Here is a 20,937-nt window from a genome sequence, read left to right on the forward strand (position 1 = left end):
GTCTCAACCAAAACTGTACGATCCCTTTAACTGTTCCTTATTGGGTAAAACAGTTTGTTGCCCAACAACATTTTGCCTACTTTGGTTGTCAGAGGTACACACGATAATTACTAAGAACCTTGCCTTCTTCTCTCTGGCAGTCTCGTCTATATGTGGCTTGTTCTTCTGCAGACTTTCAGCAATTAATTAGTATCTATTTTCATGCTTGGGTCAAGACAGACCACACTGATGTAATATTCTGTATGTATGCAACAGGTGCACAACCGAGGATCTTCTTTTAAAGACTCAAAAGTACTGTCCAATACAGGTGTATTACATATGTACATACATGTAGTTCCATTTAACTAGTTCACAGAATATCTTTTCCTTTTGCTGTAAGAATTTGATTTCCGACTACAGGTGCACAGAATAGAAGTAATCAGATATTCTAGCGGGTATCCTACATCCGGCCTAAGAATGATGCACTGTGAATGCCTGCTGGGAATTCAAACACCAATCTTCCAGGAAATTAACTTTACACCAAGGTACCAAGATTGCTGTGAAAACTCAGGAAATAACTATTTGTTTTTGCTCACTACATCCCATAAAACTCACTGAGATGAATCATAATCTCATTTTGGAGAAGCCCAGAATCAATGAACAAAACTGCAGTGACAACTTAATGATACACAATTTAGAAGTATACACTGTATGTGTTGGTCTTCTTCATATGGTGAAGATTGCTATTATCCTGTTGAGGATGGTTTGATTTTGCTACAACACGCATTTCACATAGAGGCTTGCCCGAGTATTGCCGGGACTTGTCCTCAAGCAAAATATGACTTCAAAACCAAGAGCAATAATTCAAGTAGGTACTGCATGTTATCACGGTCATTGCTGCTTCAGTCACCTACCATGCTCTCTTGATCTCAAGGATGAAAATCTTAATTCTCCATAATACAGTGTAATTAATACACAGCAGAATCTGGTCCTCGTAGGCAGTGGATAAACACTCTGTTTGATACTCAGGGAGTCGTGATCAGTTGAAGTGATTCTTGTAAGTCTCAAGCAAAGGCTTGTTCACGACCGTGCTGACGATTTGGTTCTCAAAGACGAAGCTCTTGACGCGCTCCATCAGGAAGATGAAGAGGAGGAGGACAGAGAGGTACTGGATCCAGCCAAACTTGATGACCTGCCAGAAGCCGGGGATGTAGGTGCACTGGAGTTAAGGCAAAACAGTCCACCTCACGTTCACGTTGTCTTATTTGGGTGCAGAAATTATAAACAGGATTAAAGTATCCATGACTTCAGATTTCTATAGTATCGAAAGCCCTGATTATTAACACACATCAAGTCATTAAAGGGAAAGTAAACCCAAAGAGCAATGTGGATTGAGTGAAAGCAGTAATATTAGTAGAACACATCAGTGAAAGTTTGAGGAAAATCGGGCAATCGATGCAAAAGTTATGAATTTTTAAAATTTTGGTGTTGCAACTGCTGGGTAAGGAGACTACTAGAGGTTATGACGTATGAGTGGACTACAATATAAAGAAAATAAAAAGGGAATTCAATAAAGATTCATTTTTCATGAAAATTACACATGCCATCAGCTTGATACTGACATATGTTAGGGGTAGCACTTATTCCCCCTGCTTTCTGAAAGCGGTTAGTCAAAAACTCTTTCATTTTGCTAGAAAAGTGAATTTTTGTGGAATTCCTTTTATATTTTCTTTATATTGTGGTCCTCTCATACGTCATAACCTCTAGTAATCTCCTCATCCAGCGGTTCCAACACCAAATCTTTAAAAATTCATAACTTTTGCATCGATTGTCCGATTTTCCTCAAACTTGCACTGACGTGTTCTACTAATGTTACTGCTTTTACTCAATCCACATTGCTCTTTGGGTTTGTGTTCCCTTTAACAACAACAGAAAAAAAGAGAAAGCTAGATTGAAATGTCAAAGGGCACTCATCCCATACACATAATTATGTGGATTCAGCGAATGCAAAATAGTAGACAGTAAAGTGTGAGGGAAATCAGACAATCTGTTAAGAAGTTATGTATATATAACAAGCTTTGATTACATGCATGTGCTATTATCAGTGGATACAGAGGCTACGGCAATTCATGATGACACAGTAGTGGAATGATTATATAAAAAAAATAGATAGAAAATACCATAAAATTAAATCTTATTACAAGGAGTACACATCCACTTTACTTATTACTAGCTTTTGATTGGGTAATTTTATCGTGCCCCCGCCTTGTGAAGGAGGGGAGTCCAAGTGCTCTTCTATCATGCTAGATAAGTGGAAAAAAAATATGTGGATTTCTCTTGCTATTCTTTTTTTTTTTTTTTTTACAATCCTATACATTGTATTGTGTTTCTCTATTATGACATTGTAGCCTTCTAGTCCAACAATGGTGGCACCACAGCTTTAAAACTAAATAATTCTTTAACAGATTGTTTGATTTTCCTCAAATTCATTGATGTGTTTTACCAAGATTGCTGCATCCACTAAATCCACATATTGGGGGGGGGGGGGGGGGGGGTAATTACCCTTTAAGCAAACATCACTTTCTCAATATTCCATACTATTTGTTCCATAAATCAATCCGTACTTAGATCTAGACCTAAATGGAACTGATAAACTTGAACTGTATGATGTCAGCATTTCATAAACCATACACAAAAAAACATTGTACATAGTGACTAGACATTTAAAAAGGATATACAATGGTTTCCTCGGGATAGGTAATTCTTCCTGAAATCACAAAAGGTTGTTCCGATCCTCTGCCTGTTATCCACACTGGATAATCACTCTCAAAGCGGGTTGTCACTGAAACAGAAAAACAAAGTGTGGTTGTAACATAAAAGAGAGAGAGAGAGAAATTGCGGATGGGAGGTAATGTGAAGGACATTGGGTTCAGTGGTACACAGTATGGAGGAAAGATTGGTACTAGATGACAAGAGACACAGCGGTATATTTCAAACTGCAAATCAAGACATATACAACTTTTTTTTTTTTTTTTTGGGGGGGGGGTTCCATGAAGCATTTTGCTCAACAAATTTGCTCTCAGCCAATCAGATGCAAGGACTTCAGTAGCTTATAACAGTTTGTCTGAAAAAAAAACACAAAACAACCTGACCAAATGCTTCATGAAATGCCTCCCTGGTGTGTCCTGTCTTCATTTCTTTTATAGCACTACAGTAGATACACTAGTTTATCCCATCTTTTCATGTTTTATCAGCATTTACCTACACCGTTTTTGTAATATTCACTGGTGCACTGCACCTGTTCTGAGTTCTAGAGTTTTCGACATATGTCTCAGAAAGACAGGGAAGAGTACAGCTATAATTTCAGTCACACACATGTCATTTGAATCATCATTCCTATGTCAAGCAGACATAACTGAAAGCATTCATTCCTACCTATATCATGGAATATTGTGCAAAGGGAAACATCAATAAAATCAGCGTGTTTGTGTCCAATTTATCATTGGGTACTTACCATTTCTTTCTTGATATGATGAAAATATGTGTGAAAAAGAGTAATCTTCTGCAAACACACTGTCGGAATTGATGATAGGAACCTGCCATGTAAATAGGTAGATACACATAAACACAGGTATTACGTGCACAGAAACTCATCAAGAAGTAAAATGCCATAATCAAATTGCTTTTGATGTTCACCTAGGTCATCCATGACAAACTCATGAAAATATACAAAGAATGCACTATCATAAAAACCATATGATATCTATACAATACGCTGGGATTAGGAATGATTTGAAATTCATTAATCAAACAAGTCATGAGATGTCATTTGGTTTCCTTTTACAGTGCACTGTGAAACAATCAAATCAGTATTTGTAATGTCTCTCCTTAGTCACGGTGTGTTAGTTGAGGACGGGCTGATTTTGCTAAGACACGCATTTCCCATAGACACCTGCCCAAGTTTACTCGGGACTCATCCTCAACGGGTTAAAAGGTTGCACATTTGTTTGGCACTGATAAACTCTTGCATGTGAACACAATGTTCCCAAACCAAGTTTCCTTGTGTTCTGATAATCAATGGCATCAAAGTAACTGAAATTAAACTGATGACATACACTTTGCATTCCTTCCTTTCAATGGAGAAAGTAGTTTGAGAACAAAGTTCTTTAGGCATGGCCTTCACAGATGTAAGCTTACATCGTATCTGGTGTCCAGGCCTTTATGGGCTAGAGGTTGTCGTAATCTCAGCTTCAGATCCCCATCTGCATTAAGCTGAGCTCCTGACATCGCTGATGAATGGCTTATATATGCCATGGCTTCCATGCGGAGTTCGCTGAATCTCTGCATGCAATTATGTGAAAGTACACAACCTGCATTACATTTTTATTCAAAATGGCAATGGTGTATTTTGAAATCAGTCCTATACTTGGGTGACTGTATTTAGGAAAAACACACAATCTGATCCATATTTTGCTGTTTAGGAGGTTACATTACTAAAACTATTAAAAAAAAAAACAAAAAAAAAAAAAAACACTGACATTCCCATGTAAGCACTTACTGGTCATAATTCCCGGAGTGTTGAGAAAATCAACCCCTTGAGGACCGAACTGATTAGATGCTATAACATGCATTTTCCATAGACACCTGTCCAAGGCCCTGTTTTATGAAGAGTTAAAATCCATTATATGGTTGATTTCAACTGTAAGGTCTATGGCAGCCTGTGTGGTAAGGAAATTTAAAATCCATTTTATCTTTTGATAAGATGGACTAGTCTTCAATGGGTTAATGGTTTTCAGTTATATACCATTACGTGAAAATTCTGTTACATATCAAAATTGCTAACCCTTCATGCACCCATGAGGTGTCCTTCAGTTTCAATGTTCTAATCCTCTAGTGTCAGATTTAGTTGGAAAGTTCAAATACAGTCGTACTTTGCATTTGACTCTAGAAAATGAAAACACAATATAAGAAAAAGAAAAAACCAGAAATGTCGCTACGGCGACTGGTGTATGCCTCCGCCATAATGCATGGTTCTCCTAATAGGTCTATAGTACAATGTCTTGACAATGTGTGATGAAAGTTTCACACAATTGGCAAAATATTAAAATGACAGGTTTGCCACAAATGTGCTGAATGTTCACTTTCCTAGAACTAGGTTTAATTGGATGAATGATTAAAACGTCAGAGTGCAGGTATTTGGGGGAACTGATGATTTTTACTTGACTTTTGACCCTTTTATAAGTTTATGCATTGAGTAATTTTCAAGGTATTGAGAAAAAGTATAATTTCAGTATCAAATGGTAAAATAGTATTGTAGCTTCACTACATTGGGTGGGGTTCGTTCTTGTAAACGCACTGTTGCATCACCGGCACACGACCAGTCGTCAAGAAAATAATGAAACACTGTCCAACTCGTTGTTTGCTTGAATCAATAATCCAGGCCTGTCCTGATTTAATGATCGATTCATCAAAACATTCCTTGAAGAATCACAACTGGACATAAATACACCAATGTGTATCACGACGTGAACTTAAGATTCGAACGTGGGATGAAGTGATGTGATGAAGTATAGTGTCGTAGAGAAGTGTCCTGAAAGTGTCTTGAAAGTGTCTCATGGGTGAAGTGGTTTACTGTAACAAAGGGATATATATACACTTTAATTATACTGTAAATGCCTACTGCAAATGGTACACAAGCGTCGTTATAGCTCACCTTGTGTATACTTGGCTAGTATTACTAATAAACCTTAATTGATTATAGTACAGTAATTAATGAACATAAACATAACACTTGAACTGAATGATATTTACAATGTAATCCGACAAAGTCTTATAACTTCATCATTCTGAAGGGTTCACTTCATAACCTTCTACAAATCATTATATAAACTACCTGTCTAGGTAATGTCGACAGAGTGTTTATAATCATTGCATAATACAGTCATAACAATGCATGGAATTATGTGTGTGTGTGAATCTCCTTCAAATAACTGAGATTTTGACATACAAATTGCTGTATAGCTTTACTACTACAACTGTACAACTGTACACACTTTTAATCATACCAAATTATAATGACAACAAACATTTCTTTTTATATCACTATTGAATTAGCACAACTATTGATATGTGGCTGAAATAACAAGTATTAAACTTCTATCTCAACTTACCAACTGTTTGAGAACCCCAGTCAATTGTTGCCATACAGTCCCATACTGTATTTTGCAGCCTCCACTGCTTCGTTGATTCCGACTGCCTTCTATCACCGATAGTTGCACAGTGAAGAAGTGTCAGAAGTTTTGCCTGTTTAAAACCAATTCTCCCTTTTCTCTATACAAATTATATCAAAAAGGATTTCTAGAAGTGAAACTACTTGAAACAATGCCGACAGTGGTGCTAAGTGCACTGGGTCGGTCAGATTCCCCTTAGTGATCCGTCATCTTGACACGGTTAGTCCTCTTTTGACCTCTGTCATAACCCTTATGACCCGCGTTTCTCTATGAATATATTTGAACTATATACATATCAGATCTCCTCTACTGACATCTCATTATTCTGAATGAGTGTAGGCATTATAAGTCAAATACAGAGGAAAAATCACACTTCTGCCGCTACATAACCGGCCCCAATGAGCTAACTTCTTCCAGTTGCTCATTCTCATGAATACTAATTCTAGCGGCAAAGTTTACAATTACAATCAACTTGAATCAAATAGGCACAAACATATTGCCTAATGAATGTACCATGTTGTGTACAAAATCAAACAACAAATGTAACAATCAAAAGCCTTCACTGAAAGCTACGTATCACGGCAGTCTCTGCTGTGACAATTAAGAATCGCATATTATTCTTATTACTCATTTGCTTCAAGCAGGCAGAGCTTCGAAATAGGACGTCGGTAGTGTTTTGCGCCGACTCTAACCTCCACTTGCCTGACTAGACCGTTTTTGTCGGGGTAGGTGGACACAATTTTGCCCATGGGCCAGTGTCCACGAGAGCTGCTGTCATCTGCCAACAGCACTAGGTCACCAATGGCGAAGTTCCTTTTGGGTTTTGCCCATCTTTGGCGAACTTGTAGGAGCGGCAAGTATTCCTTTACCCATCGCTTCCAGAATTGATCTGCCAAGTGCTGGACCTGACGCCATCTCCTCCGATGGTAACTGTCCTCCTTCGAGAAAGCTCCTGGTGGTAGGGAGGGGTTCTGGCGCAACAGAAGCAGATGGTTTGGTGTAAGTGGCTCATCGTCGTTCGAGTCCATACTCAATTGGGTGAGTGGCCGGGCATTCAAGATGGCTTCAACCTCCGTCATCAACGTGGTGAGTGCCTCATCTGTTACCAACTGTTCTTTAAGAAGGCCTGACAGGATTCTTCTCACAGCCCGTATGACCCTCTCCCAGACTCCCCCCATATGGCTGGCTCCTGGGGGGTTGAATTCCCAATCTATGCCCTTTTGTGTCAGAAACCTTCTGACCTTCTGGGAGTTTAGTTGTGTGAGACTTTCTTTCAGCTCACGATACCCGCTCTTGAAGTTGGTACCATTGTCACTGTGGATTTTCTTTGGACGTCCTCGCCTATTGATAAACCTCCTCAGAGCGTTTATAAATGAGTCCGTGTCCAATGAGTGGGCTACTTCGAGATGTACTGCTCTCGACGCCAAGCAGGTAAATATACATCCGTATCGCTTCACCTGGGTTCTTCCTCTCTTAACCTGAAACGGTCCAAAGAAATCCACTCCCGTATTGGTGAAAGGTGGGGCATTCGGGGTCACTCTTTCTCGTGGTAAATCGGCCATAAACTGTTCTCCTCTTGGGGAGTTTCGCCTTTTGCATTTGAAGCAGTTCCCGATCACCTTACGTACCGTTGCTCCTCCGCGAAGTATCCAGAATTTCTCCCTCAAGGCTGTCCAAGTCATCCCCGCCCCTGAGTGGCCTACTTCCTCATGGAAATGTGAGACTAATAAGTTTGTCACATGATGATCGTGTGGTAATATCAGTGGATGCTTCACATCATCTGAGAGTGGAGCCTTTGCAAGTCTCCCTCCCACTCTCAACACCCCATCATGCACACTGGGATTCAGTTTTGCAAGACGACTTGACCGCTGGAGTTTGACAGAATCTGCTTTGCTTCTTACTCCCATCTCCTCAGGGAAAGCATGCCTTTGAACGTGCTTAACAATTTCAAGCTCTGCAACTTCCAGCTCCTTCGCTGTGAGGTCGTGTCTCATCTGTCTTGCTAGTGGGTTTCCTGACACCCGCATTCTCAGATATTCCTTGTACCGCAGTATCCATGCTACGCCTCTCTTCAGGCCATTCCATGTGGAATACCGTTCTGTGAGCTTCTGTACAGGATCAGCAGTTGTCAGGTTTACTAGACCCTTTTTGACTTCTGGGTCATTGAGAACTTCTCCGCTTGCTGCCAGGTCATCGTTTTCACCCAAGTCAGTTGGAGGTTGTGGCCAGCATTCTTGGGGTTTCTGTAGGAATTCTGGACCGCATATCCATCTACAGTCACTTGTCATCTCTGTGGCTTGAAGTCCTCTTGATCCATCGTCAGCCGGATTTGACTTGGTGTCCACATGACGCCATTCAGATGGGTCAGATACACTTTGGATCTTTGTGATACGATTCGCAACAAATGTGTGGAATCTTCTACTCTCATTGCGTATGTACTTCAAAACTGAAGTAGAGTCTGTCCAGTAAGTAGTGGCCGAAATCGGTAGCTTGAGTTCTGCCTTGACAACTTCCATCAATGAACATGCCAGTACTGCCGCCGACAATTCTAGTCGTGGTATTGTCATCGTCTTCAATGGACACAGTCTGGTCTTTCCCATGACGAAGGTGCACTTGATGCTTCCATCAGTAGAAGTAGTGCGGAGATACACTGCTGCAGCATATCCACGCATAGATGCATCACAAAATGCATGAAGTTCATACTGACTGACCTCCGACGTTGGTTTTAGACATCTGTCTATGGTGATGCTCTCCAGCTGGGGCAACTCTTCCAGCCACTGCTGCCATCGCATGCGTTCAGAATCCCCTACTTCTTCATCCCATCCTAGACCTTTCGCACAGATGTCTTGCAGCAGGATCTTGGCTACCAAGATGAATGGTGCTGCAAATCCGAGAGGATCATACAGGGAGCTTGTGACAGAGAGGATCCCTCGCCTTGTTGCTGGCTTGTCCTTAACAGACACTCTGAAGCCGAATTGATCAGTTCCAACGTTCCACAGTACTCCTAATGTGCGTTCAACAGGCATGTCATCGAGATGCAGATCTAGGATTGAGGTTGATCTTTCAGATACAGGGATAGTCTGAAGAACATCGTGATCATTACTCACCCATTTGGTGAGTCGAAATCCTCCCTTCGAGAGCAACTCTCGCAGGTCGGCGCATAGTTTCACTGCTTCTTCCTTAGTGCCAACTGATGTCAAACAGTCATCGACATAGAAATTTTCTTGTACGGCCTTGACAGCAGCCTCATTTTCGTCTGTTTGGTTGTCTTCTGCTGTCTTGCGTAGGGCGTAACCCGCACAACTGGGGGATGAGGTGGCACCAAACAGGTGGACGAGCATCTTGTAGTGTTTCGGCTCCTTAGTGTAGTCTCCACCAGGCCACCACAGAAATCGAAGCGCTTCACAGTCTTCTGGCGTCACTCTTACCTGGTGAAACATGGCTTCTATGTCGGCGACTAAGGCTATCTTCTCTTGCCGGAACCTTGTCAGCACACCAACTAGGCTATTGGTGTAATCTGGTCCCTGCAAGAGTTGACTGTTGAGTGATGTGCCCTTGTACTGCGCTGCGCAGTCAAATACCACCCGTGTTTTGTCTGGCTTTCTTGGATGAAGTACCGGATGGTGAGGCAAGTACCAAGTCTTATTGGTTCTATAGTTCCGCGAGTCTCCATCATGTGGCTCTCCTTGGGCCGTCTTTTCCACTTCTTTGGCATAACCCTTATCCAAGTATCCCTCCATGGTAGCTGTGTACCTTTGATGGAGCTGGGGATCCCTCTTTAATCTCCTTTTGAGGTATTGCAGCCGTGCCTCTGCTTGTGTGAGGTTGTCTGGTAAGCATGGATCTTCATGCCTCCATGGAAGACCCAGCTGATAGTGACCATCGACCTTGGTGATGGATTGGTCCATTTTAGATCTCGCTCGTTTGTCTTCGAGGGACTCTCCCACTTTGGCACCAAGTGTGGATCCCCCAAAGTCCATGTACCAAAATCGCTCCACCTGCTGCTGGAGTTGCTCATCCTTGTTGTGGACAAAATTCACCTTGAAGTCAGTTTTCCTCTTCATATTGTTGGTAGGTCCGATCAAGGTCCAACCCAGTGGTGACCTTATGGCGTATGGATCCTTTCTTCCTCCTCGCCGTTCTTCCAGTACCCAGAACGCTTCTGGGACGTCACCACCAATTAGCAGCATGACCTCCTTGTTTTCCATGTTTGGGAGTTCTATCCCCTTGAGATGTGTCCATCTCTCAACATCCTCGGCATGCGGCATGCTACTCTCCGATATTGGTAATTTTTTGACCGTCCACACTGAGTCAAGTTGGATGATCTCAGTTTTCCCAATTCCGGTAACAGTCATGTTGACTTCGACACTCATTACTTTGTGATTCTGTTGGTTGATTGTTGTTAGCTCAAGCTCCTTTGCCGACCCTTTGAGACCTAGCTCCTTGACCAGTCTCTCATCGCACAGGGTGACATCACTTCCCTGGTCAAGAAGCGCACAGGTGGTCACTTCTTTCCCATTTCCGCGTACCTTGACTGGGAGCACCCGAAGACACACTTTGCCTTGTTTAATCGTTGAAAGATTCGTACCCTGAGGTTGAGGGTTATTGTTGCTGGCGCCGGCCCCAGTTTGGTTACTGACACTGCTCCTGTCCCGTTGAAAGTGAAGGAGGGTGTGATGTTTCATGCCGCAGCCATCATTTTTACACCTTTGTGAAGACCTGCATTCACTCGCAATGTGAGACGGCTTCAGGCAGTTGTCACACAATCGTTTCCTCCTCACCTCTCGCAACCTTTCCTTCTGCGTCTTGGCCAGGAAGTCCTTGCACTTGAACAGATCATGGTCCTGAGAACACAATGGGCATTTACGTCTAGGCCGCTCTGTGTTGTTTTTCGTTGGCTGGCTCTCTTCGCAGCCTTGAGTGGAGAAGGAAGTCAGTCTCTTAGTACCACTAGAAGACCTACCACCTTTCTTTGCTTGACTAACGTCTCTCGTGGACTTACCTATGTTCTGGCCATAGACATTGCTGGCTACCTGTGAATGCTGTTCTATGAACTCCGTCATGTGAGAGAAATTGGGTTCCACACGTGATCGTAGCATTGTCTGAGCACGCTTTGCCCAGTCCACTTGCATGTGCACTGGGAGAATTTGCTGTATCTTCAACAGAGTTTCACTACTGTTCAAGTTTGCAGTGTGACCCATTTGTGTCAAGGTTATTTCACACTTGCGCATTTGACGAGCAAGCTCCACGAGCTTGGCTCCATCGTTTGGTCGAATTTGGTTTCTATCCAACACTTCTCTCATCAATGCATTCGTGATCACGTGTGGTTGCCCGTACTGCTCTGCCAGTATCTCCCTGGCTTTCATGTAACCCATGTGAGGGTCCATCAACACACAACACTCAATGCTCTCCTTAGCTTTACCTTCACAAAATTGCACAAGATACATCAATTTCATGCGATCATCGGAAATCTTACTTGCTACATTGATGTCAAAGCTGTTCATGAAATTCCAATATTGGATTGGATCGCCATTGAATGTTATCATATCTGGTTTTGGCATATTCATACTCAACATCAACATATTACACAATTGTGTTGTAGAAACAGTTTCATCACCTGGTTTCTTGCTATCGAGAGTCTTCTTGTACACCTCACTCTCGACACGAACATTTTCATGTACTACTTGATTGTTAGGTAATTGTACTTCTACGTTACCGAATTCTACGTCTCTCTCTGCAGCGATGTTAGCTGAATTGCCTTCGTCTGCAATTTCCTGTGCCCAGAATTCAGCTTCCAGGTCGGCATTTTCCTTCTCATTAACAATGTCCATCTCGGCCATGCGCGCTTCCAGATCGAGCCTTTCTCTATCCAGTTTCTGCCTTTCCCTTAGCTGTTCAAGCTTCTGCTGCATGAGCCTCTGCTTTGCCCTGGCCTCGCGGAGCTTCATACTACTCGTTGTCGAACTCGCAGTGCGGATGGAACGAGCTGATTGGATCGACCTCACAGATCGGCGCCCATCGTCGTCGTCGTCTCCACCATTCTGCTGTTTCGTCACTTCCTCCATCCAGCCAGACAGCCACTTGTTGAACTCCTCCTTATTAAGCTTGTACGACTCAAACTGCTGCATAGCGTCCTGTAATTCATCTCCACTAAGCAGAGCAATGTATTGATGGTACTTGTTCTCATAAAGAAGAAACATTCCTTTCAGCTGATCATATTTGTGTTGCACGGCATCCTGATTTTCATAATTCACGAAGAGCTGCTCCAACTCTTTATACCTCCTTGTGAGGTTTCCTAGGTGACCGATGCAAGACCGTTTCAGCGCTGTCACTTGCTCCATTGTTGTATCAACAGGGTTAGATTGTTCCATCTTAGTTGTAAGCGTTCAAAGCCAGTTGAAAACTTTAGTTCAAAGCACTTGTAAACTGAAATCAAAACAAGTTGTAAACTCAAATGTAGCTTCACTACATTGGGTGGGGTTCGTTCTTGTAAACGCACTGTTGCATCACCGGCACACGACCAGTCGTCAAGAAAATAATGAAACACTGTCCAACTCGTTGTTTGCTTGAATCAATAATCCAGGCCTGTCCTGATTTAATGATCGATTCATCAAAACATTCCTTGAAGAATCACAACTGGACATAAATACACCAATGTGTATCACGACGTGAACTTAAGATTCGAACGTGGGATGAAGTGATGTGATGAAGTATAGTGTCGTAGAGAAGTGTCCTGAAAGTGTCTTGAAAGTGTCTCATGGGTGAAGTGGTTTACTGTAACAAAGGAATATATATACACTTTAATTATACTGTAAATGCCTACTGCAAATGGTACACAAGCGTCGTTATAGCTCACCTTGTGTATACTTGGCTAGTATTACTAATAAACCTTAATTGATTATAGTACAGTAATTAATGAACATAAACATAACACTTGAACTGAATGATATTTACAATGTAATCCGACAAAGTCTTATAACTTCATCATTCTGAAGGGTTCACTTCATAACCTTCTACAAATCATTATATAAACTACCTGTCTAGGTAATGTCGACAGAGTGTTTATAATCATTGCATAATACAGTCATAACAATGCATGGAATTATGTGTGTGTGTGAATCTCCTTCAAATAACTGAGATTTTGACAAATTGCTGTATAGCTTTACTACTACAACTGTACAACTGTACACACTTTTAATCATACCAAATTATAATGACAACAAACATTTCTTTTTATATCACTATTGAATTAGCACAACTATTGATATGTGGCTGAAATAACAAGTATTAAACTTCTATCTCAACTTACCAACTGTTTGAGAACCCCAGTCAATTGTTGCCATACAGTCCCATACTGTATTTTGCAGCCTCCACTGCTTCGTTGATTCCGACTGCCTTCTATCACCGATAGTTGCACAGTGAAGAAGTGTCAGAAGTTTTGCCTGTTTAAAACCAATTCTCCCTTTTCTCTATACAAATTATATCAAAAAGGATTTCTAGAAGTGAAACTACTTGAAACAATGCCGACAGTGGTACTAAGTGCACTGGGTCGGTCAGATTCCCCTTAGTGATCCGTCATCTTGACACGGTTAGTCCTCTTTTGACCTCTGTCATAACCCTTATGACCCGCGTTTCTCTATGAATATATTTGAACTATATACATATCAGATCTCCTCTACTGACATCTCATTATTCTGAATGAGTGTAGGCATTATAAGTCAAATACAGAGGAAAAATCACACTTCTGCCGCTACAAGTATTATCTAAACCTGGCCTTTGACCTTTGACCTCACAGTTCCACAGAGAATCACTGCTAGGTAGAACATGCATAAATATGTAAGTTTCATGATGATACCTTGAGTTACTTTCGAGATATGGAGGAAAAAGTGCAATTTAGCACTTTCACTAGACCTTTTACCTTTTGACCTTTGACCTTTTGGCAAGAAACTTCCCCAAAAATATATATTGGGTACTACATGCCATACATCAAGTTGAAAAAAAAAAACCTTCATGCATATTGCATTTTAAGGAAAGTAGTGATATTTTGAGGAGTTGACCTTGACCTTTGACCCATGACCCCCAACTTCCCTAGATAATCACTGCCCATCGGTACAAGCATATATACTAAGTTCCATGAAGATACCTTGAACCATTTGCGAGGTATGGAGAAAAACATGAAATTTCAATTTTTTTTTTTCACAAAATAACCTGTGACCTTTGACCTTCGATCCTGTGACCCTAAAATCCACACAAAGTATTATCCCCCAAGGATATACCCTCATACCAAGTTTGATGTAAAACCACCACACGGTTCTTGAAATATCGCCAAAAACAAAACGGGACGTACGGACGGACGGACGGACGACCCAAAAACATAATGCCTCCGGCCACTTCGTTGCGGAGGCATAAAAAATTGTCAAGATCAATAGCTATAAAACAAATGATGACTGCATGACAGTGAGAAAATTTGATCAATCTACAATGTGCTGCTGCACATGTGGCAAGCTAATGGTCAACAGTTTTACCACACCATGCAAAATTTAATGCCTTTCAATATTTCAATGTAAAAAGTGGCTCATCCAAACTGATTAACATGACCTAAAAGGTAGACACACTGTACAATATATTCCCTCTGCTATCAAGGATGTATTCTTTTACATAATGGTCATGGTAACATACAATTATATGAATTACCGGTACTGGATCTTCCTCCCATCAGGAGCAACTTGATGTTTCAGTGAAAAAGAAAGAGCATCAAATCTAAAATATATACTTTCAATGCTACTATACGGTATCAAATTGCTCAAGCTTTGTTATTATCATGGGTATATATACAAGTTTGTAGCTGTAACATTTTGGACAGATTCGGAGAGATTTGAAAAGCTCTGAAGGAATTTTCTTTGATCATAAAAGACAGTGTAAAACAAAAACATAAAACATTGCCATCTGTTATCAATTTTGTGACTTGGCACTTCATTATATTCTCTACATGAAATATTAACAAAACATTAATATTCATTATCAAGTCATAGCCGAGATGGTCCCCATCCCCACAAAAAAAAAAGAAAAAAAGATAGTACTGATACTAATACAACCCACAGACAAAAACAATTATTTGTTTTCCCCATGTGAGAAAATACTTGATACTTCAACTCTTTATTAATCTTTTATGGTATTGTCATTTCTTAACCATCACATTAGATTTGTCTCTCACAGAGAGAAGCAATTATGGAATTTTGACTTGATCCTGCTCAGGAAGTGCTGCCTTTGAATCTTTCACTTACATATAATCTGTAGTCAAAGATGAAGATGACTTGAACTCCATGGACATCCTCTGAACCCAGGATTGGCATCTCAATGGAAAACTGGAAGTTATCGTTCTTTCCATCTCTATTGGTGTCTTCCTCCCTGGACTGAAATACAGTTGAACCTCTATTATCCGGCCTCCCTTTATCCGGATCTCTCTATTATCCGGACGCAATCTCGCTGTGATTTTTTAATCTTTTTTTTAATAATTACGGGAGGAAAGGGGGATTCCCAACTCCTTGAGAACTCCTACACAAACACACATGAATTACATATACTTGATACATTTCTTAATAATTATTTAGGTAAATCATCCCAAGAATTTATAAAAGAAAATGATTTCATTCTTGCAAACACGAACCTCTATTTTGGGGTCTGTTACTGAGTGTAACAATGAAAAGGTTGCAGTATACACATTACTACATGTGGTACTACAGTGGGCTACATCAGTACATGTGTATGTATATGTACATAAGCATTGAGTCTCCCGTATCCGGCTAAATCCCTTATCCGGATGAGCCCCGGTCCCGACTTGTCCGGATACGAGAGGTTCAACTGTAGTGATAAGAGCCATCACATTACATTGTACCTGCTGTTCATGAAATTTGTCACTCTAAAGACATTTGAGTCAATAGCAAAATACTGCATAAGCTGTTATTTTTTGCATACGGATATTTTCGCGAATGACGAGGTCACAGACATTTTCACAAGATGATGTTTTCGCAATTTTCACACCAAAGCTATCATAAGAGCACTAATGCCAGTCAGTTGGAGATATTTTAGCGTGTAAATGAATTTGCGGTCCAACAGTGATTCGCGAAATTGACGTAAATCAAATGTTTCGTTTTATCTCCAAAGGAAAATGAATGAATATGAGTACATGCATCAAATAAAGTTGGAAGGGTGGAAAAGCAGGTAAATGCTACAAGAAAGAACATTAAAACCTAGAGCACTTAACTTTCGTCAGTGATAAGGAAGACAAGGATGACTGTATCATCACACACATGAGGTACATGCACATATGCATGTAAAATGTAATGATCTGCTTGAATTTTTATTTTATTTTATTTTTTATTATCATTATTATCATTTTTTGGCTGGCATGCAACATCAATGATACTAACCAATGCCTGTTATTGTACTCCACATTAACATAACTAAATAAGTCATTAGATAAGAAATATTTCATTCAAGGTGAACACAGCTGCATTGTGTACAATTCTTCCACTGATCATTCAGTGAGAACAAATACATGCATTTTACTTCTTACATATTAAATAGGTAAGCATTTTCTAAGCATGTGGACACAGAGATGAGATAATGACTGGTACTTGGTGGATTCATCTAATTAGGTTACTTAATTTTTTCTTTAAAAAAAATAAACATACCTTAATCAGAGGTATTCTCAGATTTGCTTGCTCCAGCAGATTGAAGTTTTTATATGTGCTCCAAGTGACATAATTTTTCACTGATCCTGTGTGCACGACCAATAGGATTTGGTGCTTGAACTTCACATCAGGCTGTTCACGATAGAATGCCTGTTTGATCCAAAATCCTGTTATGTTGCACAAACAGGGAAATAAGCAGCAAGCCGAAATAAAAATGAACAACAAAAATAAGAATGTATTGAAAACTGCAAAATGCACCAGTCCTATTGTAGATTTACATTGAATATCACATTTGGATCCAACAAAGGCAGATGGAGGGAACTTATTGTACGTTAAAGGACAAGTTCACCTTCATTAACATAAGGATTGAGAGAATGTAGCAATATTTGTAGAACACATCATTGAAAGTTTGAGGAAAGTCGGACAATCCGTTCAAAAGTCATACATTTTTGAAGTTTTTGTGCAGTCACAGCTGGATGAGAAGACTACTGCAGTGTATGATGTCACATGCGTACAACAATATGAGGAAAATATAAAGAGAATTTCACAAAATTTCATCTTTTGAAAAAAGTACACATTCGCTTGACTCGTTACTGACATATGTTATGGGTAATATTATTTCCATTGCCTTTAGAAAGAGGCAAGTCAAGTGCTCTTTTATTATACGAAAAAAGTGAAAATATGTGGAATTTTCTTTACATTTTCTTTATACTGTTGTACTCATATGACATCACAAGCCTTAGTAGTCTCCTCATCCAGCGGTTCCAACACAAAAATTTTTAAAATTCATAACTTTTGCATCGATTGTCCAATTTTCCTCAAACTTTCAATGATGTGTTCTACTAATATTGCTGCATTCTCTCAATCCTTATGTTTATGAAGGTGAACTTGTCCTTTAAAGACACTAATATGCAATACAATGCATGTTGACTTGATTGTTATTTCATGGTACTGTGATATACAGCACTTGTGTGACCATATGAATATGTCAATGTACTACATACATGTATTTATTTTGTTAAATTTTTTCAACTATTTTTCTTCAGATACCTTGGATATGCCCATCCACAAAACCAAGAAAGAAAAAAAGTCCAAACCAAGATTTTGTCAATGATATTATCTGTCAATCATTGGGAGGGTTCACACATACACAAATTAGCAGGTTACTGAAAGTGGAAATTTTTGCGGTGTTGAAACCACAAACAAGCGCAAAAATAAAAGCAGATGAATATGTTTTCTTGCCATATGCTCTAGTAGTTTATATCTTGATTCCGTGGAATCAAATATATGCCAAACTCTTCTTACCCGGCCGAGCACGAAAAATTAGTTGCGCGAAAATATCCACTTTTACAGTAAAAGCTCAAGAGTTTTTACCAACTAGAAAAGTCATTTTTTTTTTGAATGCGTGGTCACAAAAACCCACAAATTAGCAAGATCAGCAGCGCAATGCACCAATCCCCCTTACCAACGACCAGCCCGAACGTGATATGCCCCGGGGTTACATCCCCCTAGATCTATTGAACAACATCCTTTCAGCCCCGGTGCTACGGTGCAATTAACTCACTGATAAGAGGCCAAAGCTTTTGAATTCTTAACGGTCATCGAAGCGCTGTGCGGAGGGAAGGACAAAAAATCTCGAAAGTTCACCTCCTCGTATCTCCCTTATTTTACCACCAAATCCCTTGAAACTTCACACATATATCAAATATGAATATATCATCCTTCATATGATTTTTGGGCGAAAACGCTGATGTATCTTTCGAGATATGTGTATTTTTCTGCTTGAGTCGACTGTGGGAAAGGGTTACGATTTTTTCCCGACACAAGTCTGCGCCTGCATGAATATGCATTTGATCAACATATTACTAGTCTGTATACACCAGACTCACTACCTGCGAAGTCTCGTGTTTGTGCAATTAGTAGTTAGGTAAAAATAAGAGCAAAAAGACAACCAACTTTAAGAGAAGATACTGGACATGCACAACTAGATCATCCTCCTGCGCATGCGTTTTCTACTGGTGAGTGCACGCTTAGCCAATCAGCGGTGTCAGGCTCGGCGCAATGCGACAGAGGTCGATTTTCGGTCAGCAGGGTGGTGAGTGGGCAAGAGAGGAACCCTGCTTTGTGCTTCAACTGTTTCAAGCAGCACAAAAACCAATACATCGGACTGCGTATTCCTTACGCCATGGATTTTACGTGGGTCACAAGTGACAGTGATCTCGATTTTTTCCAGACATAGCTGTGCGCCAAATGATACAGAAAAGATATTTGGAGAGCAGCATGGATATACTACCGTAAGTCATATACCGAAGTTTCATTTTTGTGCAATGAAGGAAAATGTGAGAAAATAACACTTGTTTTGAGACCAAATTTTCTGTTTTGGAAGCTAAGTTTCGACATTATTTTCACACGTTTATCCTCAATAAAACCCCAAATAACTAACATTACGAGTTAGAGAATAGTTTCTTCTTCAGTTTGCTGTATAGATTTAATCATTTGATGGCTTTGAGGTGAGATATTGCGATTGTCCTGCAACACTTCCCCAGCGGTTTTACGCACACAAGCTGTCTACTTTTTGCAACTGAGGCTTCGAGGTCATAAGCTTTTGGCGAGTTAATTGCACCCTAGCGCCGCGCCTGCTTTCACCTTGTTTGTGCCAAATGTTGATGCTATCTTTGCTGCCTATGTGCTGGTTTTTGTAGCGTTTGACTGTTTTGATCATTTTTTCAACTGAATTTACTTTTCATGAGGGATCCCCAGGTACAGGTCAGACCTGCATCATGTCAGTGACAGTGAATGCTCCTCCTCCTTTTTTCTGGGATGCATCTTCTGACCACTGTAAACTGATCGATGGAGTGAACACAGTCTCCATGGAACATATCCCCGACGACCAGATACAGACCGATTTTTTGGTCAAGTTCAGACCCTACTACTACTAGTCTCTGGCTAGACCTCAACTCTTATCATGAATTCTTGAGGTCTAGTCCTACTGGCGTACTGCCGTACTGGCTACTCTAACCGCACCAGTGACCCAAACACGTCTAGTTACCATGGTTTACTTACAGCACCCAGCGCTGCGCTATGCCTGTGGTTATCAAATCTCATGATTTTAATATAAATAATAGTCATTGTGTACAAGAATCAGGTTGAGAATCTCCTTTGACCTAGTCCTACTTTAACTACCTAATGTCTAATAAATATACATAGGCCTACTAGGTCTACTACTACTACTAGCCTAGGCAGGGCATGTAGGGAGTCAATAAAACGAGGAGAGTAACGAGTAACGTTAGACCGTCTAACATTCATTAGATTCTACGAGCTGACGAGTCACATGCGAGTGGGCGCAGCTCAGGGTGCAGGGTGCAGGGCCAGTAGAAACAGGGCAGGGCCAGGGCAGGGAGCAGCAGCTGCCGCGCAACTGACTTAGTTTTTTAGTGACTGGTGTAAAATTTAAATGCTGGTGTGTAATGTAGTAGGGCCTAGTAGCCTCTAGCTAAAGTTTTACCAAAATGTTGACATAGTCTAGATATAACGTAGATCTAATTACGCAGTATTAGAGTTCTAACACTACATTTAGAAGTATACAGCGCGACGCGTCAAGCGTCATTTTAAGAATAAATTACAACATAATTTCCGGTATGTGGGGCTACACAATTAAAGGTACATTAATATTACAACAACTCATAGATCTACACGGGCACCAGTGCCAGTTGGGCTCCATTACTCACCTTCACTTCGATAAGCCAGTAAAAGCGGAGGGATGACTGTAAAAAGAAAGGCAGCTATGGCGAAAAAGGTTGCTTTGGTGCAAATACTAGCTTTGTACCTTGATTGCAAAGGGCTCGAATACAACTCAAAGACCGCCATTTTTCCATCACTGTCGGCTGCTATGGAATTAAGCCTTACGAGAAAGTAATGAAATCTTGAAACCTGAAAAATACGCTCAATGCAAAAAATGTTATACTCATAAATATTGCTTACCTCTGAATATGGCTTTATTTATAGTTATAACTGAGGTTTAAGTTGATGATCTT

At 40.5% G+C, this 20,937-nt stretch overlaps 1 protein-coding gene across 1 annotated transcript; it reads right to left on the reverse strand.

The window, feature by feature from the left end:
- Positions 1-227: 227 nt before the first annotated feature.
- LOC140232652 (transmembrane protein 231-like) lies at positions 228-20,770 on the reverse strand. The gene is made up of 7 exons (XM_072312756.1): positions 20,632-20,770; positions 16,904-17,070; positions 15,494-15,622; positions 4,177-4,320; positions 3,494-3,575; positions 2,716-2,821; positions 228-1,193 (listed from the first exon to the last, which is right to left on the reverse strand). Exons 1-7 carry the CDS (start codon positions 20,768-20,770, stop codon positions 1,019-1,021), a joined length of 942 nt encoding a protein of 313 aa, XP_072168857.1. The 3' UTR covers positions 228-1,018.
- Between the last annotated feature and the right edge of the window lie 167 nt (positions 20,771-20,937).

The sequence above is a fragment of the Diadema setosum genome, chromosome 9 (assembly GCF_964275005.1).
Source record: "Diadema setosum chromosome 9, eeDiaSeto1, whole genome shotgun sequence".
NCBI classification, from domain to species: domain Eukaryota; kingdom Metazoa; phylum Echinodermata; class Echinoidea; order Diadematoida; family Diadematidae; genus Diadema; species Diadema setosum.